The sequence below is a fragment of the Zingiber officinale genome, chromosome 3B (assembly GCF_018446385.1).
Source record: "Zingiber officinale cultivar Zhangliang chromosome 3B, Zo_v1.1, whole genome shotgun sequence".
Classification (NCBI taxonomy): domain Eukaryota; kingdom Viridiplantae; phylum Streptophyta; class Magnoliopsida; order Zingiberales; family Zingiberaceae; genus Zingiber; species Zingiber officinale.
The window spans coordinates 125590484-125617024 of NC_055991.1; the positions used below are offsets into that span (position 1 = coordinate 125590484).

Genomic DNA, 26541 nt, shown 5'->3' on the forward strand with positions numbered 1-26541 from the left:
TAATTTTGAAAGTTATATCAACTTTGCAATTATAAATTAATTACATATATTATGAAAAAAAACTTAAAATTAGTGATACCTAAATAAGCAATAAATTTATACACAATTAGTGTTGATTAATTCATGTGCAGATACTATTTATAAACTCATATAGTAAATTAATATTACTGAATTTGATTAATTTAGATTTATCTAGCTAATTACTATGTTTGCTTAAATTTATATGCATTTAGTCATTTTTCGTTCAAACCCAATCAAATCCAAGCTTTTCCAGTTCCACCTTAATAACCCAGATCTCGGCCATTTTCACCCTCAAGATCCAGGCTCCTGGCTTCTTCCTGGCGATCGCCGATGAACCGATCCCGAGCTTTGCTTCTTCTTCGTCGTCGTCTTCCGCTTCCTTACCGTTCCTCGTCTTCTCGCCGAATCTAATCACCTCTGCTCTCGAATTGGGTGGGAATGGCTTCCCCGGAAGCCGATTCCCGCCTCTCCGTCCTTCTCGTCCCCGCCCTCGAGAAGGTTGCGAAGAACGCCTCGTGGCGGAATGGCCATTCCAAGCTCGCCCAACAGTGCAAAGCGCTCATTGAGCGTCTCTCCCACCCGCCAACCCCGCCCTTGCCTGCATTTCCCAACTCCTCCTCCTCCCTCCCTGGCCCTCTTTCTGATGGCGGTGCCACCGTTTACTCTCTCGCGGATTCCGAAACCTTCCTCACTCCGCTCATTTCTGCCTGCTCCTCCGGTGCCCCCCGTGTTGCGGAGCCCGCCCTCAACTGCATCCACAAGCTTGTGGCCTACTCGTACCTGCATGGCGAGGCCGACCCCTCCGCTGGTCCCCACGCCCGCCTCCTCGCTCAGCTCATCGAGGCCGTCTGCGGCTGCTATGCCCTTGGAGCCACTGAGGAGGCCATTGAGCTGCTCGTGCTAAAGACGCTCCTTTCTGCCGTCACCTCCACCGACCTGCGCATTCATGGCGACTCCCTCCTCCAGATCGTCCGCACTTGCTACGATCTGTACCTTGGCAGCAGGAACCCCGTCAACCAATCTACCGCCAAGGCCTCCCTCATCCAGATGCTTGTCATCGTCTTCCGCAGGATGGAGGGTGACTCCACTGTCCCCATTCAACCCATCGTTGTCGCTGAGATGATGGAACCCGGGGGCCGCTCCCGCACTACCACGTCCGTGGATGCCAATTTTGTCCAAGGGTTTATTACCAGGATCATCAACGACATTGATGGAGTGCTCAACCCTTCGGCCCCGCTGTCCAGGAATATATCTGCCAACAAACACGACGGGGCGTTCTCGTCCACCGTGGTCGAGAGCACCAACCCTACTGACCTTCTGGATTCGACAGACAAGGACATGCTGGACGCCAAGTATTGGGAGATCAACATGTACAAGACGGCGCTGGAAGGCATGAAGGATGAGTTGGGGTCTGAGGGGATGCCAGGCAAGGAAGAGGATACCGAGGTCCAGATTAGGAATAAGCTGAAGAGAGATGCCTTCTTGGTTTTTCGATCTCTCTGTAAAATCTCCATGAAAATTCCTCCCAAGGAATCGGTGGGTGATCCCACACTGATGAAAGGGAAAATCATGGCATTGGAATTGCTCAAGATCTTGCTAGAGAATGCTGGAGCAATGTTCCGCACTAGTGAGAGGTACTTTTTGATTTCACATTGACCGTTTTCCCATTAGGTTTTTGTTTTCATTTTATGGCTGAATAACAAGCTTCAATCAACAGTTTGATGCAAGTGAACAACTTAGTAAGATTATTAGACTATTATAATTTGAGACCAGATATAGTGAAGGCTAAACATAGGTTGAAATAATGATTCTGTTTAATAAAGAGAAAAGGAAGTGACAAGAAACCATCGTATTCATTGGAATTCCATTTTAGTAACATGTCACTGATGGAATTAATTCATCAAACTCATACCAAAGAGCAAGGAGTTTAGTATTTCTAATATGTAGATCCATCAGATGGTTACAGAGAACTCACTGCATTGCAGAAGCCGAAATTATTCATGAAACTAACATAAGAAGCATCTCAAAAATTTCTTGTTTGCGGTATGTAAAAGTCACACACAATAATATATATAGATATAGATATAAGTTGTCTAACTTGAATTGGTATATGGATGATATATCGATTTAGAGAAATTTGGTTGGGAAACAAATTCGATTACTGTGACTTGAAAAAGAAAGTGAATAGGCAGAGAAGCAATCATTGACATGACAGTTTCTAAAATCTGGCCTAGCTATTAAATCATTGAGTCTACATAAATGAACAACGGATTAAAAGAATACATCAATAACTAGCAGCAGTGGAACTTAGGTTATATACAATTTAATAACCTGTCCAAGAAAGTTATAATAGACTTTTTCTGATGCTGCCTTTTGACATAATAAATGTGTAGCTGGTTGGAGGTATCCAAAATAATTTATTTCCTTTGAAGTTCCTAACTTGTCCAAGGTGAATAGACACTGCACTAGTTTTTAAGTGAACATCAAACACTAAATAAGCTAACGTATGCAAGATATTAATCTGCACAAATGATCCATGTTATGCATCTCCCGAGTCTGATATTATTACAGCTTGCATAGAATCTATAATTGAGGTAAATAGGTTAATTCATTTAGAACTTGATATCTATTATGACTACTATAATGTATAAACTTTTTCTTTTTTCAAGCTTCACATATCTGTGCCCAGTATAGTAGTAGATTGCATGCCAAAATCTGATCACATTTCTTTCAATCAAGCAGGTTTTTAGGTGCCATTAAGCAGTATCTATGCCTATCTCTCTTGAAGAACAGTGCTTCAGCTGATTTAATCGTTTTTCAGCTATCATGTTCCATTTTTATTAGCCTTGTTTCTAGATTCAGAGCAGGATTGAAGGCAGAGATAGGAGTTTTCTTTCCAATGATCATACTGAGGGTTCTGGAAAATGTTTGTCAACCAAATTTCCAGCGGAAGACGATCGTGCTTTGTTTCATGGAAAAGCTGTGTGTAGACCCTCAAGTTTTTGTAGACATATTCATTAATTATGACTTTGATGTCCACTCATCAAATATTTTTGAGCGGTATGTCTGTCATTTAACACGCTTAGTAATTAATTAACTATTGTCATACCAAACAGAGTCTCTAGAGAATATACATGTTCCAGGCATTCAACCTTTCGAACATAACATCTATTTTATTTTCAATTTCGTATTTCATTAGGATTGTAAAGGGTCTACTAAAAACTGCTCAAGGGCCTCCCCCAGGAACTCCTACAACATTGGTGCCTCCACAAAACGTCATAATGAAATTTGAAGCTATGAAATGTTTAGTGGCTATTTTGAGATCAATGGGAGATTGGATGAACAAACAGTTGAGAATTCCTGATCTTTATTCTCAAAAAACGGAAACAGTTAATCCTAGTCCTCAGAAACTAGATGCAGCAGATCCTCGATCTAAAAAGACTGAAACAGCAGAGCACAATGGTGGCGGAGTTGAACTTCCACTGACTATAGGGAACAGTGATGAGTCTGCTGAATTAAGTAATTCTCATTCAGCATCAGAAGTTGCATCCATTGAGCAGCATAGAGCATTTAAACTGGAACTTCAGGTATTTATCTGTCTAATGATTTTGATTTTCACTAAAACAATATCCTTGTTCTTTATAGTTTTGTGTGAGTATAATTTACAGGAAGGTATTTCACTATTTAATCATAAACCTAAAATGGGGATTGAATTTCTCATCAACATAAAGAAGGTGGGAAATTCACCTGAAGAAATAGCTGTTTTCCTCAAAAGTGCACCTGGTTTGAACAAGACCTTGATTGGTGATTATTTGGGCGAGAGAGAGTCTTTGAAAGTAATGCATGCTTATGTAGATTCATTCGAATTCCAAGGAATGGAGTTTGATGAAGCAATCAGGTGCTTTCTAGAAGGTTTTAGCTTGCCTGGTGAGGCACAAAAGATTGATTGCATCATGGAAAAATTTGCTGAGCGCTACCATAAATGCAATCCTCTGGCTTTTACAAGTGCAGATACAGCTTATGCCCTAGCTTATTCTGTAATAATGCTTAATACTGATTCCCATGACCCAATGGTGAAAAATAAGGTCTGCCATTAGTTTGAAAATGCTCATTATCTGCTTGACTTGCTCTATATTTTATGGACATAATGCCAGTGTTGATGTTAATGCAGATGTCATCAGATGACTTCATTAGAAATAACCGTGGTATAAATGGCGGAACGGATCTGCCTCAAGAGTACTTGAGATCCCTATTTAAAAGCATTTCTGAGAATGAAATCAGGATGAAAGATGATGACGACTTGGCTCCTCAGCAAGTACAATCCTTTAATTCAAATAGAATTTTAGGTTTGGACAGCATTTTGAACTTTGTAATACGAAAGAGAGACTCATCAACAGATAGTAGTGATGATATGATCAAGCAGATGCAAGAACAGCTTAAAGAAAAAGCTCCCAAAACTGAGTAAGTGCTCTTAAAAATCAACTATACTTGTACTTTGAATATAAATTTTTCCAATGTGTCATTTAATTTAGCACCATCATATTGTATAGACTTGCTCAGTGCAATATGCTTATGTTGTGAAACTTTTAGATCCATATATCACTCCACAACAGATGTGGTAATTTTGAGGTTTATGATTGAGGTGTGCTGGGCGCCAATGCTAGCTGCATTTAGTGTACCGCTTGACCAGAGTGATGACCAAAATGTCATAACATTATGCCTCGAAGGATTCCGGAGTGCAGTTCATGTCACAGCAGTGATGGCTATGAAGACTCAAAGAGATGCTTTTGTTACTTCACTTGCAAAGTTCACATCCCTTCATTCTGCAGCAGATATCAAGCAAAAAAATGTTGATGCTATTAAGGTTTGTGTGTCACATTATCAATTATCCTTTATGACTGTCTTGCATTTCTGTGACTTAGCTCTAACCTTAAGTGCTTTTATCCTGCATAAAAGATCTTGATGTGCACATGAACTTGCACTTGATATGTGCCAGGCTGCCAGCTACATTTTCTTGTGATTTTATTTATGGTAGTTTTGAGTTTGACAAAATTAGACAGAAACATGAATGGTTTTAGTAGTAATTCCTTTTGTAGTTCTGTAAGAACCGTAGAACTAAGCATAGTTTATAAGTTTGAGACATCAAGTTTAATATACTAGAGGTATCCATTATTGGACACAAATAAAAAATGTTGGTTCCATCCAAAATTTTCTTATTCTCCAACTAATTGAATTAGTAAACTAAAAACTGACTGTATTTTTAACCAAAATTTAAAAATATTAAAATTGATATTATGAAAGAGAAATTAAATATCATAAGTTATTATGCTCCTCAAGCAGAATTGAATAATCAAATAAAAAAATGGAGAACCTAGATGAAATTATCCATGATATATTTGTTATTGAAAAACTTAAACTTGAAGTAAATATAAATGGACAATGAGGGATACAAGGTACACTGATTAGATTTCAATTGATATCTTTCATTCTTGCCTTCCAGTACGTGTAGAATTCAAGTTGTAATTGTTAAAAAATTTGATTCAGTTTTCTAATGTAGTGTACCTGGAGTTTCCTTTTTTTTAACATACATCTATACATATTAAACTTCTCCATTGATCTTCATGATATAACTAATTTCTTGGAAAGATTGAGTTATCCTTTGGTCATACCAAGCCAACTTAGTCAATTCATATTGGCGTCAATCAATCTTGATAACTATGCTTAGAAAACTTTACCTCTAAAGGAGTACTAAAAATACCATGTGAAGTCCTGGGAAAGAAAATTTTTTTATCTCATTCCTTATGAGATAACCATTACTAGGTATGTACAGGTTTGTGACACAACTCTACACCTAACACTAGTAATGTGGGACTAAACTCATTACACAAATAATTCTATTAACTCTTCTTAATAACATTGATACTTAACATCATTTTATGTTATCTATAAATAATACTGTGCTAATTGATGGAAATGTAAAGAGATTAAATACCAAGCTAAAATTATGGAGAGAAATTTTAGAAATGAAAGGCTTATGTAATTAAAACTGATATGTAAATATTTTTGAATTTTGATACTAGAAAAAGAGGAGAATATTTAAGATCAAGGTTTAGAATACCGTTCTAGGTGCCATGGTCGAACGGTAAAAATCTCAGTAAAACATAATTGATTGGAAGGAAGAGGTAGGAATAGAAAAGGAGGAATAATACTTAACCATGGTATAGGATTCCATCATTTCAATGGAGAAACTGTTGTTGGTCTATGCATCTCATTGAACTTCATTAGCCATTTCCAGAGCTACTTTGATTCAGTGTTGAGGTTGGTGAAGGTTATTGTGCCACTAACTGTGCCACTCTATGTACAAAACAAACGACAAAATCTCAGAACTTCATTAAGATAGATGGACATGGAATTCCTATGAATATAAGTTCTGGGTAATTTGGTCTATTACTTTACAGGAAAGAGATATTGGCATCAAATAGTATAGGGATTAGTGATTGAAATGAAGATAAGTTGCTGAAGTCTTGCGTGATTGTCAATGTGACCCTAATAATGTGGTAAAATTTGCTATATTGTATGGATGAATGTGCTCTGCAGTTAGGAAAAAGAAAAGGTTAATGTAGCAAATATGAAAATGTTGAGATGAATGTGTGGGGATTGTAGAAACAAAAGGTAAAATCAAAATTCTATTGTGGGAGCAATTATGTGTAATTCAATAGATGATAAAGAGGAAATGATGGATCGTCATTATCAAGCCATGTTTGTCTAAACAAGTGGTTTATAGATATGGTATTGATGCTTAGTTTTTTATGGCTAAATCCTGAACATGATTGTATTCTAAGAGAGGTTCTCTAACATCTGTTGATTCATATGACATGGTGAAGTTTATCAGTATTCTTATCTGCTTTATATATGCAACCAGTCACTCTTATCATGAGTCACGATTCAGTAGTAACTTCACTAGAAGTTGCTACAATTCATCATGGTGATCATGGAGAATATTTTCATTTGATCTATTAAATGACTACAGTAACAAGCTTGCGTAAATGCATCATCTCTTCCAGAATTATTAAATTAGAAATATATGGGCATCATTTTGGTCAGCAGATGTTCTAAATATGCCAATGTGGGTAATATATTTTATTTCTTCTCATAGATTCTAAAATTTTCAATTGATTGACTAGAATTTTATTCTCTAAAATGAGATTGACTACAATTTCAATAACTTTGTTCCAATAACTCTTTGCTGTTTCTTAAGCAGAGTTACTACATGTAAAATGTTTCCAGGCAATTTTATACATTGCGGATGAAGATGGTAACTACCTTCAAGAAGCTTGGGAACACATTTTGACATGTGTTTCACGATTAGAACGTTTGCAGCTTTTTGGAAAGGGAGTTCTGCCTGATGCTGCATTTTTCAGTAAACATCCAACTGAAATTGATAATGCCAAACAAGCCAATTCATCTACCCTTCCTGTACTAAAAAACAAGGGATCTCTATCTGCAGCTATGACAAGAGGCACCTATGACAGTGCTGGAGTTGGTGGGCATGCTTCTGGTGTTATTACATCTGAACAAATGAATAACTTATTCTCCAACTTAAATTTGTTGGAACAAGTTAGGATTGCTGAAGTAAATCACATATTTATCCAAAGTGAAATGCTAGATAGTGAGGCAATAATTGATTTTGTTAAAGTGCTTTGTACAGTCTCAATGGAAGAACTACACTCTACATCTGATCCACGCGTTTACAGTCTGACAAAAATAGTTGAGATTGCGTAAGAATTTACCCTGATCTTGTTTCTTAAGTTTTATCATTTATAATTATTTCACTCATTGGAATTTTTTTTGCACAGACACTATAATATGAATCGTATCAGGCTTGTTTGGTCAAGCATTTGGAATGTGTTATCAGAATTTTTTGTTACCATTGGCTGCTCTGAAAACGTTTCAGTTTCAATTTTCGCAATGGATTCCTTATGCCAGATAGCTATGAAGTTCTTGGAGCGAAAAGAATTGGCTAACTATAACTTTCAAAATGAATTCATGAAACCATTTGTTATTGTTATGAGGAAAAGCAGGGCTGTTGAAATAAGAGAACTGATCATCAGATGTGTCTCTCAAACGGTGTTAGTTTGTGTTGGTAATGTCAAGTCTGGATGGAAAAGTATGTTCATGGTAGGTTTCCTCTTCTTGTTTATTTCAGACTAAGTGTGTGATTAATATGCTATTTATTTGTTGAGCTTTAATTATTCTCTCATTCAGATTATTTCATCTAATTCAGTATGATGTTCTGCAGGTCCTTGCTACTGCATCATATGATGATCACAAAAATATAGTACTTCTGGCCTTTGAAATCATCGAGAAGATTTTACGGGATTATTTCCCTTATGTAACTGAAACAGAAACCACTGCCTTTGCAGATTGTGTTAATTGTCTAATTGCATTTACTAATAGTCGATTCAACAAAGATATTAGCCTCAATGCAATTACTTTGCTGCAGTTTTGTGCTTCTAAGCTTGCAGAAGGAAACTTTGTTGCTTCTGCTAAATCTATAGGCAATGGGGGTTCTGTAAGTTGTCCACCTTCACCGCATGTCATAAACAATGAAAAACAAAATGCACCGTTGACCATTGACAAGGATGACCGCCTTCACTTGTGGTTTCCACTCTTAGCAGGTGAGGATGTATATTTTTCTTGCATATTTGGGATTATAAAAATGCATTAAAGCATGCTCATACAGTTATCTGCACTAACCAATTCATGTATGGTCAAATATCTGAAACAAGAGAAAAAATGATAGTATTAAATAATTTTTCTCTTAATTTTGCAGGTTTATTGGAACTTGCTTTTGACCTAAGGGCCGACATCAGACAAAGTGCCTTGCAGATGTTATTTGATACACTAAAAAACTATGGTCACCTTTTCTCATTGCGCTTATGGGAGAAAGTATTTGACTCAGTGCTATTCCCTATATTTGATTCTGTAAGGCATGCGATTGATCCATCTAGTGAAACTTTTCGTGGTCAGGGTATAGAAAATGATACTTTGGAGTTAGATCAAGATGCGTGGCTTTATGAAACATGCAAGCTGGCTCTCCAGCTAGTTGTGGACCTGTTTGTGAAATTCTATGACACAGTAAATCCACTTTTGGAAAAGGTCTTGACATTGTTGACTAATTACATCAAGCTTCCTCATCAGAGACTTGCTGGCATTGGCATTACTGCATTTGTTCATTTAATGAACAATGCAGGGTCCCTATTTTTTGAGACTAACTGGGAAATTGTGGTTGCTGCTTTGAAAGAAACTTCAACTGCAACACTCCCTGATTTTTCATATATATCATCAGGAGGTTACCTTGATAATGCTGCATTAGAAAATGGAAAATCTCCTCTGAGGCAAGGTAATGGCGAAACAAGAGGATCAACAGATGAAGATTTTGAAGGATTGAGGGCGAGAAAGATGTATTTTGCAGTTGGTGATGCCAAGTGTCATGCTGTTGTTCAACTTCTCTTAATCCAGGTCAGTGTCTTTCAATGCTATGCTTATTATCACCAAAAGTGAACCCTATTACAGTGCCAGTACAGTTTCTTACTTCAATGTGTATATATGATTTCTCTTATATTATCTTTTGTCCTTTCATTGGATAGAGAATCACTTTTGGTTTGGTAAATTTTATACAAATTTAGTCCTCAAGTTCTGAGCGGCGGGCCATATATCCACATATATGTGTGTGTGTAATATACTATTAACTTTCATTTTGATCTACATGTTTCAGATTTATCAACTTTCAATATAATTGACTGATTGATTAGGTTAGCAATATTTGGTTTTAGAAGAGAACCTAGTGCCACACTTGCTGAAGTGAGCCGACAGGAATGTGTGTGTGAATGGTAAAAACATTATACCAAATCAAGTTTTGATTGTGGTTCCACACCCCCATTTTGGATTAGGATTGGGTTTGGATGTCACCTTCCTGACCCTTGGCTTACTGTTCAGCTCATAGCTTACCTCCCGTCATTAAGTCATCCAAGGGGAAAGCGTTTGGTCATTATTGTCATTTATGTTTTCTCTTTTCCCCAAAATATCAACTCTTTCTAGTCTTTCTTGATATGAGCTTCAGCTGGAGTTAAATACCTGGAAGATCTGATGGAATATAGGATTGCATAGCCTAACAGAAGAAAGGCATAAAAAAATTCTGTATGTTTTTGGTGATGGGCCAGAACGATATGGTACTGATGTGTATTTCCACAAGATTTGGGTTGACATAGGTTGGATCGTGCTTGCCTAGTTTTGAACTAGTCTGAGTTCTATGTTCTCCTCCCACTTTGTCTATCTACCTTCAAAATAACTTATCATTTTTGAGCTGGGTCAAAAATTTCATTCAAACAACTTAAGAAAATATTATTATTGCTCAATATAATACTTATGCGTCTAGGTACATATTTTAATAGTTATACTTTGCGTCCACATGAGATCAAGCATGCATATAAGAGAACAATTGGCAGATGGCCTAGTGATCAAATTATGCGCATAGCATTCATACAAAGTTGTGACTATGTTGCTGTATTGGAGGGAGATCTGGTGAGAGACAATGACAGACTGAATAGAAGCATTGGTGATGAGAAGAGGAAGAGAGAAGCATTACTAAAAGAGGAAGAATTCTTGTTGATCACTTGCTCTTGTCAGTTGGTGGAGCTTGTCTTGCTTGATATGGACCAAAATTAAAATTTATATCAGCTGATGATATTAACAAGCTGACACTGTGCAAAATATGTAAGTTTGCTTTTGCTGACTAGTTTCAGTGCATGAGCAGAATGATAGGTTTTACCCGTACTGACCTTTATGTAATGAGATTTGGAACCATGGATGGAAGTGATTAGGTGATTGAAATGCAGTATGACATTGAACTACAAAGAGGAAAATAGTAGAGGGTTGCTCTTTTCTGGAAATTCATTTGGATATGATACCATATAATGCTGATAAATGAAGCAGGTTGTCGTAGTTGATAAAACTTGGCACAGTTGGGTTTGATTCTGACCTATACAGCTGATTTTATTACCAAGCTGAACGCCCAGGAAGCATCTCCTTAAGAGGCAGGATGACTAGAAGTTTTCTGCCTTCCTGTGATTGCTTATAATTTCAGATGCAGTTTTACTTGGAAGTGTGGAAGTAGTTTTGTTTGCATGTGGTCTGCCTGTTTATTTATTTATTTATCTTTATAGCACACATCAATGACCATGTTATCATGTTTTATATTGTAAAGCATATAGTTAATGGTTGCATCTCTTTAGATTTTTTTTGTACATGTTGGGTTTTCTACAGATGGATATCAGCCAATATGAATGTTGACAAGAAAAATCACCCTATTCTTTTGCCATTGCAGTCCGTGATGGAGATATATAACATGTATAGAGCACAGATATCAGCAAAGAATACACTTGGACTTTTTGAAGCATTGCATACTGTGGCGTGTCACGCACACAAGGTCAATAGTGACACTGACCTTAGATCAAAGCTACAGGAGCTCGGTTCTAAGACCCAGATGCACAATCCTCCAGTACTACGTCTTGAGAATGAGTCATATCAGTTATGCCTCATTCTTCTTCAGAACATTGCAACAGACAGATCACTTCATCGTGACTTGGTAGTTGAACCATACCTTGTTGATCTCTGCAGAGAGGTCCTGGAGGTGTATCTCAGAACAGCAAATGCAAAGCGTTACGAAGCTTCAGCTGGTTCCAAATCAGGAATTGACCAGGTCATCCCTGGTGGCTCTGCAAAACGAAGAGAACTTGCAGCTCGGGCACCTGTTGTTGTGTCCACACTGCAAGCTATATGCGGATTAGAAGATACCTCACTCGAAAAAAATCTTGCTCAGTTCTTCCCTCTTCTTGCTGGTCTCATCCGCTGTGAGCATGGGTCAAGTGAGGTGCAGTTGGCATTGAGTAGTATGCTCAGTTCATCTGTAGGCCGTATCTTGCTTCGGGGATGTTGAACACTTTATCAACCAACAGAGTAGCGTATTTTGTTTTCCCACCCATCAATTTTTTCCTCATTTTTTTATTCTACTTTTGGGTAGTCACCGTTGGAAGTAATGTAGTTTCCCTTGACGTCCCAAATCAGTTTTTTGCCTCAAGCATTAGCTTGCCCTTCTTTCATGGCATTGCTGCATCTGTTGGTGCAAATGACTTTGCCATGAGATTTTGACATTTCAATTTTAGTCGTTGCTCGATGAAATTGCTGTCTATTGTTTGACATGGAAAAGTTGGAAGACGAGTAACTGGTTTTGAATGATTTTGGTTGCTTGATTCATCGCAGAGTGGAAGCTTCTTTAGCCATAGCTGCAGCGATGGAATGTTTACATGAAGGAAATAACAGGAATGTTGTGTTTACTTGGATGAGTAATAGAAAAATGTAACTGTTTAAATAAAGTGATTTTTTTTTATATTTACTGTACTTTATTTATATATTTAATTAAAAGAAAATGAAAACATGAGTGATTTTTTTTTTCACTTCTTTATGTTTAAAGTTCTTTATTCTTTCATTCCTCTTCATCTTGTTCAAACAAGCAAGAGAATCTATTCTGTTTGTTTCAGATGCTGCTACTATTTTCCAGTTTATGTTTTCAATGAATTCCTTCAACTTGCAGGCAAGTTCCCCAGCCTTCTGTCAATACAAGGTCGAATACAAGGTCGAATCTCTGCCTCATTTTTCGAAGTTGGCGAGAATGCTTCTTGAAAAGTAAGATTATCTAAAACATTTTAATTTCAACATGAAGCTGGAATCTCCGCTTGACGAGTAAGCTTCAGATCTTGAAGGCTATCGTAGGGGGCATAAGCGCTTCTGCATAATCTTATGGATGGTGACTTTGTCCATCACAAAATCTAATTTGTCTCTTTCCCTCTCCAACTATCTTCCTCTTAAAGAATGTTGTTCTTTACCTCCTCCGTGTTGATCTTGAAATATATTGACAAGGACATTAGAAGCGAGTACAGTCATTTTTTGTCAACTTAAACAATGCCGCCGGGAGTAGCTGTGGCAACGGAGAGAAAGAGTTGTCTTTCATGACTTACCAACTTGATCTATAGCCTCTTATTTATAAAGATGATGCATCTTGGTTTTGTTGTCTCAACTACATGATAATGAATTCATCACCAAAATTTACTTGCAGCCCCTCACCAATAATCTCCACACGAGCAGACTCCACACACAAAATGGTGAAACCTGTTAGTGTCTTTGATGGTGATCTCACGTTGAGTGATGCTTGAAATGAGTTTCATGGCCTGATGGCAATCCAAGCACATACGAAGGTTCATCGTTATCCTGATTGGTGTCTCTGGACTAGTGTTTATGAGCATAAAGGCAACTGCAAGCTTCTCGCTGTGCACCAAAAGATGGCCCTCCTTGTCTTCCTCCTCGACATCATGAAGAGCAGTCTCAGTCTCAGTAACATATCCCAACTCCTTCAGCCTCACCATCAGGACATCCAGTTTCTCGTAGATTTCTTTAGATCGAGGGTGTATTCGATCACCAATGTAAAAGGTATGCACATCGTTCCATAGCTCAACCTTACTGCAACCCGGCAGTTTCTTTATCCCTTTGTTGATCATCATCTCCCTCACCACCATAACCTCCTCCCACCTACCAGCCCTGGCGTAAATATTCGACAAAAGCACATAATATCCAGATTGCTCAGGAACTAGTTTGAATAAATGATCTGCAGCATTCAACCCAATTTCCATGTTTGAATAAATCCTGCAAGCATTTAATAGTGCTCCCCATACTCTCTCATTTGGTTTTATAGGCATCTCAATAATGAAATCATAAGCTTCATTAAGGTTACCCGAGCGAGCTAGAAGGTCCACCATGCAAGCATAATGCTCAATGGTGGGAGACAAATGGTAGTGTTCTGTCATAAGGTTGAAATAGTGTTTGCCCTGATTCACTAAGCCTGCATGACTACAAGCAGAGATGATTGAAAGAAAAGCAATCGAATCCGGCTTTATGCCCGACTTTACCATCTGATCGAAGAAAGCAATGGCATCCAACCCATGTCCATGCATCCCGTAAGCTGAGATTATAGAATTCCAAGATACCACATCCTTCCAATTCATACTATCAAAGATTTCCCTTGCAGTCTTCAGGCATCCACAATTTGCATACATGTCCATCAGAGCATTCTCGAGCACCAGATTAGGGCGCATTCTTTTCATTTCAATGAGTTGGTGAATTCGCCTTCCGAGAGTGAAAGCCGACGAATCACCACAAGCAGGGAGAATGCTGGCGAGTGTGACGGCATCAGGCTCTATTCCTGCAATCTCCATCTTTGAAAAGAGATCCACTGCCTCCCTTGGCATTGAATTGTTTGCGTATATTGCTATCATTGCATTCCAAGAAACTATGTTCTTGTTACTCATTTCGTCGAACAGTTTCCGCATAAGCTCTACATTGGCTATCTCAGTTCTGGACATTGCAGGCAAGATGCTAGCCAACGTACCAGAATCAGGTGTTGGGTTTTGTTGCGCCACCATCTCCTTGCAGAGATCGAGCGCACGTTCAAATTGCCCATGTTTGGCATACCCCGCAATCATCGCGTTCCAGGACACTACGTCCCTTTTCGGCATTTCATCGAACATCTGGGAGGCGTCAGAGAACCGCCCACACCGTGCGTACACGGCAATGAGTGTGTTGCCGACGAAGAGATCGGAGTCGAGGCAGAGCTTGGTGACAGCTCCGTGGATCTGGATACCTCCGCAGAGGTGGTTGGAGGCGGCGCAAGCCTTGAGGACGCAGGGGAAGGTGTAGTTGTCGGCCTTCAGTTGATGGCGGAGGGTTCCGTCCACGAAGAAGCTGAGGGCGTGGAGGTGGAGTCCGTGATCGACGTAGCTCCGGATTATGATGTTGAAGAAAACAGTTTTCTTGGCGGGAGAGGCGTCGAATAGGCGTCGAGCACCGTGGGGGTCGCCGCAAGCTGCGAGGGCGCGGATGAGTTTGATTTGTACGGCAGGGTGGGAGAGGAGCAGGGGATGGTGGTGGAGGGTGGAGTGGAGGGCGCGGAGGGCGGGGAGGGAGCTCGGGGAGCGGCACCGGTCCACGGCTCGGACCAATGGGGAGTTGTGGCAGTCCTCGTCGTGGCGGCCGCCGGCATTGTGGGGCACAGCGGAGAGGCCATATGATCGGTGGGAGGCAGCGCGAGTCAGAAAGAGAAGGGAAAGGGGAGTGGGGTTAGAGCTTCTGATTACGCTGAGAAGGGCCGGCGGCTGGACGACGGCGGCGATCATGAGATGTTCCAGAGCATGATGACATGAGATAATTCTTATCAAATATAAATTCTGATTATCTTCTCTGATTTGCCCCGCTCAGGCCTAGTCTAGCGCCAAGGCTGTTAGACCATCCAAATCGTAAAAAAGGTAATTTGTTCGCCTTAGCACCTCCGTTAATCTATCTTTAGATCAATACAGAAAAGATAATATATAAAATTTCGACTCTAAGATTTCATATGGTAATACCTCATGTCTTAATCTCTCTCTAGACCAATACAAAGGAGGTAACATACCAAGTTTTGACCCTAAGATCTCATATGGTAATACCTCATGTCTTAACCACTGCACCGCTCCGAAAGGACAAAATTATTCGAGTAAACTTTTTTTAGTGACCGGTCTCACCGCCGAAATGGCCCCATATCAGAAAACCCCTAATGGATTTTTCTTGAAGGCACAATGCCACTATGTTGATAAGAGGTGATAAGAGGTCTCACTTCCGAAACAACACCTCAGTCAATAGACACCTCAAAAGGGGATTTATTTGTTGCTAAGGGGACTCAAACCTAGAACCTTAGGCAATACATGTTTCCATCCTTACCACTTGTGATAAGTCACTTCGACAAAAAAGTTATCCGGCAAAATTTTTTATAATGACCTGCCCCACCTCCGAAATGGCCCCATATCAAAAAACCTCCTAAGGGATTTTTTTTGAAGCACAGTACCACTGTGTTGATAAGAGGTCTCACTGTCGATAGGGCTGTAAATGAACTAAGCATTCGAGTACAAGTTTGGTGTTGGGCTTGGTAAGAATTTATTTATATTCGTTCAATATCCATAGGATTAATTAAATAAACAAGCTTGAACAGCTCGTTAAGCTAAACAAATAAGCTTAAACACAGATGTGTTTAGCTTGTTAACGTTCGTGAACAACGTATTAGGATGTATACTAAAAGCCTAGCTTTTTGTATGAACATTTATATTGAAATGAGAATAACATTGGTCAAATGTCTGTATTTAGTAAAATGCAGTTGTCCATTTAATTTATATTGTAGATAACATAATGTGTGGTGTCACACAGAAGATCATGTTATCAGTTCCTTATAAATTATAAATAGTAGCTCACAACCAAAATGGATTGGGACAAACCATTGGAATGGTTGTAGTATAATTTGGTATTAGTTTATCTTGACTATAAAATTACACTAGTACACTATGTGTGTATTGAGCAGGACCATTTGAGGTTTTTCCTTTTATATTGACTGCATAAAAGAACATAACCTCTGCTATTATGGATGTGCGTACTCTTAATCCCGATATAATAACAAGCACATATACTTAGTATTTGTTTCTTTAATTTATCAATGAGTGAGATTTATTCGTTAAATCAATAGGCCCGATAAGTTGGGAAATGATATTATTTATATGGTGTGTTGTTGATTATAGAAGGAAATTGTGTCCTAGTTATCTAGGTTGATGATGTCCCCTTGAGGAACTCATAAGAATTGTCATGGAAACCCTGCAGGTGGACTTAGTCCGACATGATTATGAAGTTGAGTGGTACTACTCTTGGAGCTAGATATTAATTAAGTGAGTTGTCAGTAACTCATTTAATTAATGGACATTCGATATCTTAAACACAGAGAGACTAATGCACTCATGATAAGAAGGAGCTCATAATGTAATATGAGATTGATGCGGTAGTTCAATAATGATTCTTTAGTGGTATGAGTTATTATTGATGAACTTGAGTTGGGTGTTCGGGTCGAACACAGAAAGCTCAAGTCCATCAGGAGGCCAAAACTAATTTCTCCTCTAGGTCCCTGTTGTAGCCTCTTATTAAAAGTCTTTTTATCCACCCAAAGCCCAGCTTCTTACCCAAGCTAGGGGTCGGCCACATCCTTGCTTGGTGCCCAAGCAAGGGGCTGACCAAGCCCATCTTGGTGTCCAAGATGTGGCCAGCCAAGCCTTGCTTGGTGACCAAGCAAGGGACCAGCCACTAAAGAAATAAAAGAGAGATTTTAATTATTGTTAAAATCTTTCCTTTTATAGCAATCTACAAAGGATTAGAAGAGAGATTTTAATTTTAAAATCTTTCCTTTTTTTTTGAAGTCATCCATATGGTTTTAAAAGAGAGTTTTAAATTTTAAAAATTTTCCTTTTTTGTTGGCATCTATATTGGTTTTAAAAGAGAGATTTTAATTTTGATAAAATTTTCTTTTTTTGTAACCATATTTTAAAAGAGAAGTTTAATTTGTCATCATAATAGTAAATTTAAAAGAGAGAGATTTTAATTATTATTAAAATTTCTTTTTTTGTCATGATTGGAATTAAAAGGAAGTTTTAATTATGTTTAAAATTTTCCTTTTTAGCATTCACCAAGGATTATAAAAGAGAGGTAGATGGTGTCTTATGGTACAACACAACCTAAAGTTCCCTCTTCTATTTTCCTTGGTGGCCGACCCTTCTCTTTTTCCCTTCTCTCATTGTTTTCTTCTCTTAAGGTCGGTGGCACATCAAGCTCCATCTTCTTGTGGCCGGTTTGCTTGGTGGGGAAGAAGAAGAGAAGGAAGTTTCCTATTTTGGCATTCCTTGGGTGGCCGAAACTTATAGGTAAAGAAGAAGGTTCGGGTGGATTTCATCTTGGTAGATCGTCGCCCACACGACATCCAAGAGGAGGAGAGGAATACAACAGAAGATCAAGAGGTCTTTAGCTGCAAAGAAAGGTATAACTAATTATTTATTTTCGTTGCATAATTAGTTTGTGTTCTTTGTATAGATCCTGAAATACCAACACAAGAGGCTATCGATTTTATGTTTTCGATTTTGTGTTTCAATTTTGTGTTTCTATTGTGGTCTCTATAGTTAAACCTAAGGTTACTGTAAGAAGTTTAAATATTCAATTTCTTTGAAAGGCTTTGTCTAGAAAGTGGTGGATGATCCTATACCCAAGAAGGCCAGTGCCTCATCATGTTTAACCTGGAAGCTAATCTTTGAAATAGATATTTAATCAATTTCTATAATATGGTTTAACTTTTAAAGAATACATGGGTTGAACTTAGAGTAAAAATGTTAAGTTCCGTTTCTAATCCAAGTTTAACTTCTGAAGAACAACTTGGATTAATAATGTTAAGTTTCGTTTGTAATCCATGTTTAATTTCTATAGAGCACATGGGCTGCTAGGAAAAGTTATGTTCTTATACAAATTTTTGAACAAGGAAAATAGAACGGAATTTCAAGTAGCACCCAACACAACGTTGGTGAACAATGTTCGTGAACAACGTTCATGAATAATGTTCACGAGTCATATTCATTAATAAAATTCTTTTCAATATGCTAAATAAATAATAAAATAAAATAAAATAAATAAATAAATTTAAATTATCAAGCTTAATAACCAATCAAACAACTAAAAGTTTCAAACAATCAAACAAACTTGAATTGAGAGCTTGATAACATCTAAACGAACCAAGCTCGAACCAAACTCAAGCCAAGCTTGAATTGAGAACTTGATAATATCTAAATGAACCAAGCTCGAACCAAGCTTAAGCCAAGCTTGAATTGAGAGCTTGATAACATCTAAACGAACCAAGCTCAATCTCATAAAAAATAAACCAAGCCAAGCCTGAACACTCATTTCAACAGCTTAGTTCATTTTAAGACTGGCTCGGCTTGACTTGGTTACCTTATCAAACAAGCTTGAACACCACAAAGCTTAGCTCGTCTCGACTTGTTTACAACACTAACTGCCGAGACAGTACTTCAATCCATAGGCCCCTCAATGGGGATTTATTTGTTGCTAAGGGAACTCGAACCTGGAATCTCAGGTAACACATGTCTCCATATTTACCATTTAAGATAAGTCAGTTTGATTAAAAAAACTTAGACCATCCAACTATGTATAGGAGGGTATTTTCCTGATGAAAAATCTGAGACATCTTGTGCAAAATATGAGTTTGTGCCCTGGGCTTCAGTGCAATGGAAGTGCGTTAAATTATTATTTAGATATTTATAGTTTGATCATCACTTATTATGAGTACTTTTTAATTTATCCAGATGATCGGTAGAAAATTTCCGTACGATCAAACTAATCGTCCCAAATTTAGGATTACTTGGTTTAATATTTTAAAATATATAAATTTGCTCCCTAGAATAATGGTGTAAGAGCATCCACATTAGATTCTCATTTAAAATCTAAAATTTAGGCTAAAAGAATTATTTTATTAAATTTAAATATCTATTTTTCACTATACAATACATCAACTTCCCTATAATTTACCATATATTTATTTTTTATTACTTTTTCTATTTCCTTCGTATTTTTTATTATTAGATGGGAGAAGAGATAAATCATTCCCTAAATTTAGAAAACTACTATTCACAAAATGTATATTTAGGGAATATATAGGATAATTGTTGTAGATTTTTTTATATAAAATATAAAATTTAAGGTAAAAGTTTAGTTTAGAATAATTGATGTGGATGCTCTAATGGTTAGGTTAGTCAATGGATAATAAAAAAAAAAAATCTAATATTCAAGTCTCAGCTGTGGCACACTACAGGAGATTTTTTTCCTCAAGTGAAAAGCGGACCTAAGAATGCTAGTCATTTAGATGGGCCTCCATAAGCACTTTCCGATATATCCTGATAGCAGTGGAAAACTTTCGTTAAGCCAGATTGGTCACCTTCTATATATATATTGTTAGGATCGGTTGAGCTAGAGGGGGGGTGAATGACTCACTTCTTTTTGCTGACCAACTTTGTTTTGCACAGCGGAAATCTGAAGGCAATGCTAACACCGGTATTTACTTGGTATCCACCTCCTCAAGGAGGTGACTAGACCAAGGATCCATACCACTCACACTCTTTCACTATCAAAAACCCTCCTTCTCGGAATCACACCGAAGGTGGAGAAACCTTAACAGAAATACAACTCTCCCTTCTCTTCAAAGTAAATATTACAAACACTACAAAGAAGAAGAAGAGAGGGATTACAAGCTTTAACCGACTTCTTCTTTGCAGTGAGACTTCAGTAAGTAGTGGAGAGGAGCTTGAACCCTTTCCTTTGAATTTTGATCACTTGAGAGCTTTCAAAAGACTTGGAGAGCAATGGAACAGTATGATTTTCGTTGTTATCTATTTTCCAGTTTCTTCCCGTGTTTTAAACGTTGAGAAAACTAGCCGTTTCTCACGCCGCCGTCGCCGTGGATCGATTGGGATATAATCCCAATCGATTCACAAGTATCCGTTGGAAGCCATCGCGTCAAGATCAACGGTGCAGATTCTTTTATTTGACTTGGATCGATTGGGGCAGCGTTTGAATCGATTCAGCCACTTGCTCATGAAATCGCAGCTTCTTGAATCGATCGGCCGATCGATTCAATACCTTGAATCGATCGGCTGATCGATTCAGAACGATTCTATACTTCACACAGAATGTTCATGGATCGATCGGTTGATCGATTCAATCCCTTGAATCGATCGGCTGATCGATTCAGAACGATTCTGTGCTTCGCACAGAATGTTCACGGATCGATCGACGGTCACGATTGATCGGATGCTCGATGTAGGAACCCTAACCTTGAGTTTAAGTAAGTTTATTGTTCAATCGATCGGTGATCGATTGAACTAGAGCCCAATTAATCAATGAATCGATTTACCGTCGATCTCTGACAGTGAGCCTATCACACACATAATCTTGTGACTTGCAGGAGCTTCTCTTGCCAAGAATCCGGTCCCCGACCTTCTTGGACTTCTGACCTGCAAGAACTCTTTTTGCCAAGAATCCAGTCCTCGACCTTCTTGGACTTCTCTTGTATCTGGTCTTCTGACCTGCAAGAAACTCCTCCTGCAAACTCACAATGCATGTTAGTTCCACCGTATTAACCAAAACTTAAATAATTGTCAACACATTGAAACTTCCAGGGCATGATTGCACCAACATATATATATATATATATATATAGAGAGAGAGAGAGAGAGAGAGAGAGAGAGAGAGAGAGATTTCCCTTTTTAGGTTTGAGCTTTGACAAGAAAGGGAGGGGAAAGGGTGTCGCATTGCCTGCACGAGAAGGAGGACAGCCTCACATCTGGCCGCCTCTGCCGACCACGACGCCACATCGCAGCCTCAGCGTGGCCTCCAAAACTACTGGTGCTGCCCTCACGAAGCCATCGTCGGACACCTTCAGCCTCTCCTCCCAACACCATGTGCCAACCCTCTTCACTACCAGCAACCTAGCCGCCTGCACGAGGAGGACAACTTCACGTCTGGCCGCCTCCGCTGACCACGATGCCCCATCACAGCCTTCGCGTGGCCTCCAGCACTGTTGTTGCCTTCTCACATCACTTTGCAAACAACCGACGCTACCAAAAGACAATTGTGAGCTTATTCTCTCTAAAGAAAGGGCCGAGAGAAGCTCTCCGAGCATACATCCAGCGCTTCAACCAAGTAGCTATGGACATCCTCTTGGTCTCATTCGAGACCATGATGAATGCATTCACTCAGGGCCTCGTCGAAGAAGAATTCTTCTTGTCGCGAGAAGGAAACCAATGAGTACATAAATGTGGAAGAGGCCCAAGCGGCGAGAAGGAAGGAGACACTAGCCAAACCCTCGGCACCGACCGAACGACGACCACCGAGCAGCCATCAGCCGCCCAGAGGGCCAAGGGTCGAAGGAAGTAGGCCACATCAGGAGACAAGGGGGCATGCTATACAACACGTAACTGCTGGACGACCGAAGGCTTCAAAGGGCAAGGTATGGACGCTCATGTTTTGTTCCTTCCACCAATCAACGTCACATTACACCCGGGACTGTCGCGGGTTCACATCGATCGCCCGACTAGCCCCAAAGGGCTATCACCGCCGGTCCCCTTCTCCTGACTAGCGACACGGACATCAAGCTGCAGAGCGGCGGGAAGTGGCGAGGAGATCTCCTTAGCGGCATCATCACCATCAACAAAGGGAAAGTTCAGATCCTCCCCGAGCCTCTCACGAGCGAAGCAGGCCATCTGCACTGGAAAAGGAGAACCGAAGCAATGCCGCTCGGGGAGAAATCAACATCATTACTAGAGGACTGACCAGCGGAGACTCCAACCAAGTCAGAAAATCATACACTCAGAGGCTAGAGATCTATGCTGTAGGTTGCAGCCGAGAGGATGCGAGTGGGCCCGAAATCAGCTTCGGACCCCGAGATCTTGAAGGAGTGGAAGTCCCTCATGACGACGTCCTTATCGTCCGAGCGGTAATTGTAAACTATACTATTCACCGAATCTTCGTTGACACAGGTAGCTCGGTGAATATAATTTTCAAGAAGGCGTTCGACCAACTCCAAATTGACTGAGGTCGTCCGATCCAGGTCACGAAAGCCGGAGCGCAGATCCAGCCATTGAATTCAAACCGCCAAACATCACATCAACGTCTGTCACTTCGGGCGTGCGATGACGGTGGCAGTGACACGTAGCACACGCCTACAGGGGCAGCATTTAATGAACGCCATTAATAGGCGTGGGCTCATTCTCGGCTTTAATGGAGATGATTTGCACGAATTCCGAAGGGATTTGGATGATGTCAGCATTGACCGCTCTCAGCCAAGGATAGAAACTGTAAACTTCTCCAAGTGCGAGTGGCGAAGTACCGATCGACCTTAAGGAGCAATCGCAGGGCCGTCCGACACCCTCGGGTAGACCGGTCGTAGTTCCAACCAGTATCACGGTTGATCAGCCAACCGATCTCCAGACTAGCTCGTCCAGTCAGTTGGACTTGCGGCCTTCTTTGACTAAACTTGAGGGGGAGGCATGTGATCCGGTGATAAGGAGGGGCCCCGGTCAGTAGGGTGGCCAATGACAGGGTAGAGGTCAAAGTCAAGCTGGTCAACATCCCGATATTATCGTCCGATCGGGCAACCCCCTTTTCTGACCGGGATGAAAACCGCCGAGCCTACATGAAGCAGACGTTAGCACAGCTCGGCCAGGTACCAAGCTTCCGACACTCAGACAGACAGGGTATGTGTCGAGCGGCAAGCCCGGTCGGACTCACACCGACAAAATAGTGACAATCAAGCAAACTACATTCAGACACAGCTCCTTGCTACATAGCAGCGAACCCTAGAAAGCGGATGCTGGCCGAGCGGCCATTCCGCTCGGCCCGAGGACAAAATTGCCCAGACAACTGATAGATGGCCGAGCGGCTCTTCCGCTCTGCCTGTAACAGACAAAAGGAGGATCAGAGGATATCATTCTGGGAACCTGTGCCGCCGACAGATGGCATGCTTGGTGGCATGGTCAGGCAGAAGATCGTACAATGGAAGTTTCCGTTGTCTTGTCAGAGATATGCTCGGGTCGTTAAGGTATGGTGTCAGGGACACTTTTCTTATACGTCTCTCTAGGGTATGCTTTGAGGAGTGTGCACGCATCAGGGAGCATGCACGCGCTCTCCGAGAGTCCTATATAGACCCCCAAGCTTCGACGAAGGTATGCATAATCTCTACTGTAGCCACAGCTACTCTATCATTTTGCTTCCTCGTTTCTTCTACATCATTGGTGTTTGACTTGAGCATCGGAGGGCCATCGTCGGGGAACCCCTCCCCGGCTCGGCACCGACGTTGCTGTGGTTGCACGCTTCATTGACAAGGAGTCCACCACCAGTCATCAGGAGCGCCACATCCCCAACATCCATTGCCTCGACTCTAAGACAGGATCAAAGAGTTTTAGTGGATTGTTCAACGGTGCAATCAAGGATCGCGAGCCTTAGAGTAGGAGTCGACTTAGGCTCCGAACCAAGTAACTGAACCTGTTCTTTATTTTCCACTGCACGACTTTGATTTAAACGATTAAAAGAAAAGTTTTTAAAAGCGCGATATTCACCCTCCCCCCTCTATCTCACTCTTTCGATCATACACATTCAGTCTTTAGATACTTCCTTATAGTATATATTATTTACCTAATTCATATAATCCACCAAAGCTTGACTTGAGCATCAGAATGGATATGCCCAGACCACCCCGAGCCTCCATTCTATCCCCCTCTGTTGCTCTCCTACTCCCTGCAGGCTCTTCGGACAATACGATTCTCCTTGCGGTATATGGTGACATCCTTCTATAGCTTCGAAGACATCTTTGATGACGCCACCGCCCTCTAGCTCATAGTGACTTGGTTAACAAGGAGGACAATTCACACCATTCTTCCTTCGAGTAATGACAACTTCATCAATGTTTCAGACAGCTTATCGATGGCTCATCCTTCGAGGGGTCTCGACACAAAATCATATATATATATAAAAGAATGATACTTTGCATAACTTATCTTCAGCGATGGTGGGTGACATTCAACTTGGACCATCTGACGCGATTAAAATCTATTTTTTTAATCTCTCTTTCATTTATATGCAAAACATTGGTGCTAATTTGTAAAAACCAGCACAATGTTTGTGCTGATTTCTACAAAACAACATTAACAATAAATGAGACCAGCACTACCATTGGTGCTTGTTTGTAGAAACCAATACTATGTTGGTGTTAGTTTATAAAAATCAACATCATGTTGGTGTTGGTTTTTATAAACCAACACCAACAACAAATGATATCAGCACCAACATTGGTGTTGGTTTGTAGAAACCTACAACAAATGAAACTAGCACCACAGTTGGTACTGGTTTGTAGAAACCAGCTCCAAAGTTAGAGCTGGCTACAAACCAGTAGTGGTGCTGGTTTGTATAAACCAGTAGCAATGGTGCTGGTGTGTAGAAATCATCTCCAACGTGCTGGTATTGGTCTTTAAAGACTAACGCCAACGGGCTAATGATAGTCTTAGAGACCAACTCCACCTTGGTGTCAGTTTGTAAAAATTAGCAACATCTTGCATGTAGAAGAGAGAAGATGGCAACATCTTGCATGTGGGAGAAAGAAGAGAATTTCATGAAGATCAGAGAGGTATTAAAAAAAAAATAGATTTTGGTTGCATTAAGTGACCACGTCAGATGTCACCCTTGGTTGCTCACCTAAGGATGTGCATAGTAAACAAGAATGATACCTTGCATAACTTACTCTGAGCGGCGGTAGACGGCATCCAATGTGGACAATCTGACGAGGCTAAAACTTATTTTTTTTTAATCTCTCTTTCATCTACATGCAACTCTCTTCTCTCTCTCCTACATGCAAGGTGGTGCTGATTTATAGAAACCAGCACCACGTTGGTGCTAATTTCTACAAACCAACACCAACAACAAATGAAATCAACACCAATGTTGGTGTTGATTTGTTGAAACCAACAACAACAATAAATGAAACCAGCAATAAACCAAACCAACATTAGTACTGGTTTGTAAAAATCAACACCACTGTTGGTTTGTAGCCAGCTCCAACATTAGAGCCGATTTATACAAATCAACACTAACATTGATGCTGGTTTCATTTGTTGTTAGTGTTGGTCTATAGAAACCAACTCTAACTTGTTGTGTTGGTCTTTAAAGACCAGTTTAACATTCTAGTGCTGGTCTTTAAAGGCTAGCTTCACCTTAATATTGGTTTGTAATTAAAAACCAGTACTACCTTGCATGTAGGAGAAAGAAGAGGATGATATCTTGCATACAAGAGAGAGAAAAGAGTTGTATGCATACGAGAGAGGTATTAAAAAATTTAGATTTTAGCCATGTCAGGTGGCAACGTCAAATGTCACCTTCGGTTGTTCACCTAAGGGTGTATAGGATAAAACTTCTCTCTCTCTCTCTCTCTCTCTCTCTCTCTCTCTATATATATATATATATATATATATATATATATATATATATATATATATATATATATATACTCATGGCAATGGTGCCTCAGTTTCTTAAGTATTTATGAATTGAATCCCAACTTTGGTAAATTAATGGATATATTTCTCTTAAAGATAATCAACTTAAGAATATTGGACTAATAGCATGCCTGCTGCTAGCGCTTCCGAATTATTTTGATAATCGATGGAAAATTTCTGTGGGACTGAATCAATCACACCAAAATTAATTGAAATAAGCTGAATATTTGGTGTGTGTGTGTGTGTGTGTGTGTGTAGTACAACACGTGTGAGCAACACACATAGATGCCTCTCGCACGGGGAGGCGCCTCCATATGTGAGAGTCGACCACGCGCATTACCCACACACGTGCAAGGTATCAACGGCGTGTGTATGTATGTATGTGTGTGCATATACAGTGTATTTTTTTTTTAGTTTAGGGTTTCGATTTTAAGGTTTAGGGTATTGTATTAAGTCTAAAAAAATC

At 39.8% G+C, this 26541-nt stretch overlaps 2 protein-coding genes across 5 annotated transcripts; one reads left to right on the plus strand and one right to left on the minus strand.

Annotated features, from left to right (window-relative positions):
- The first annotated feature begins 269 nt into the window (after window positions 1–269).
- On the plus strand, window positions 270–12807 carry LOC121967602 (brefeldin A-inhibited guanine nucleotide-exchange protein 2-like). Of its 4 annotated transcripts, XM_042517928.1 has the most exons (12): window positions 270–1655; window positions 2764–3081; window positions 3221–3608; window positions 3690–4106; window positions 4193–4482; window positions 4612–4885; window positions 7309–7441; window positions 7529–7799; window positions 7878–8199; window positions 8321–8699; window positions 8855–9543; window positions 11408–12536. In XM_042517928.1, exons 1-12 carry the CDS (start codon window positions 460–462, stop codon window positions 12017–12019), a joined length of 5289 nt encoding a protein of 1762 aa, XP_042373862.1. In that variant the 5' UTR covers window positions 270–459; the 3' UTR covers window positions 12020–12536. The 4 variants fall into 4 exon arrangements, with proteins under 4 accessions (XP_042373862.1, XP_042373863.1, XP_042373861.1 ...); XM_042517929.1 differs by lacking the exon at window positions 11408–12536 and adding an exon at window positions 12674–12807 and having other exon boundaries at window positions 7309–7799; XM_042517927.1 differs by having other exon boundaries at window positions 7309–7799.
- Window positions 12808–13089: 282 nt separating this feature from the next.
- LOC121967603 (putative pentatricopeptide repeat-containing protein At3g49142) lies at window positions 13090–15381 on the minus strand. The gene has a single exon (XM_042517931.1). It carries the CDS (start codon window positions 15303–15305, stop codon window positions 13200–13202), a length of 2106 nt encoding a protein of 701 aa, XP_042373865.1. The 5' UTR covers window positions 15306–15381; the 3' UTR covers window positions 13090–13199.
- Window positions 15382–26541: the final 11160 nt, after the last annotated feature.

Excerpts from the sequence above, each read along its gene's own strand:
- LOC121967603 (XM_042517931.1), bottom strand. The coding sequence starts at position 15,305 with ATGATCGCCGCCGTCGTCCAGCCGCCGGCCCTTCTCAGCGTAATCAGA.
- LOC121967602 (XM_042517927.1), top strand. The coding sequence starts at position 460 with ATGGCTTCCCCGGAAGCCGATTCCCGCCTCTCCGTCCTTCTCGTCCCC. Across the intron at positions 3,082-3,220 it reads TCATCAAATATTTTTGAGCG|GATTGTAAAGGGTCTACTAA; the intron begins GTATGTCTGTCA and ends GTATTTCATTAG. Across the intron at positions 4,886-7,308 it reads AAAATGTTGATGCTATTAAG|GCAATTTTATACATTGCGGA; the intron begins GTTTGTGTGTCA and ends AAATGTTTCCAG.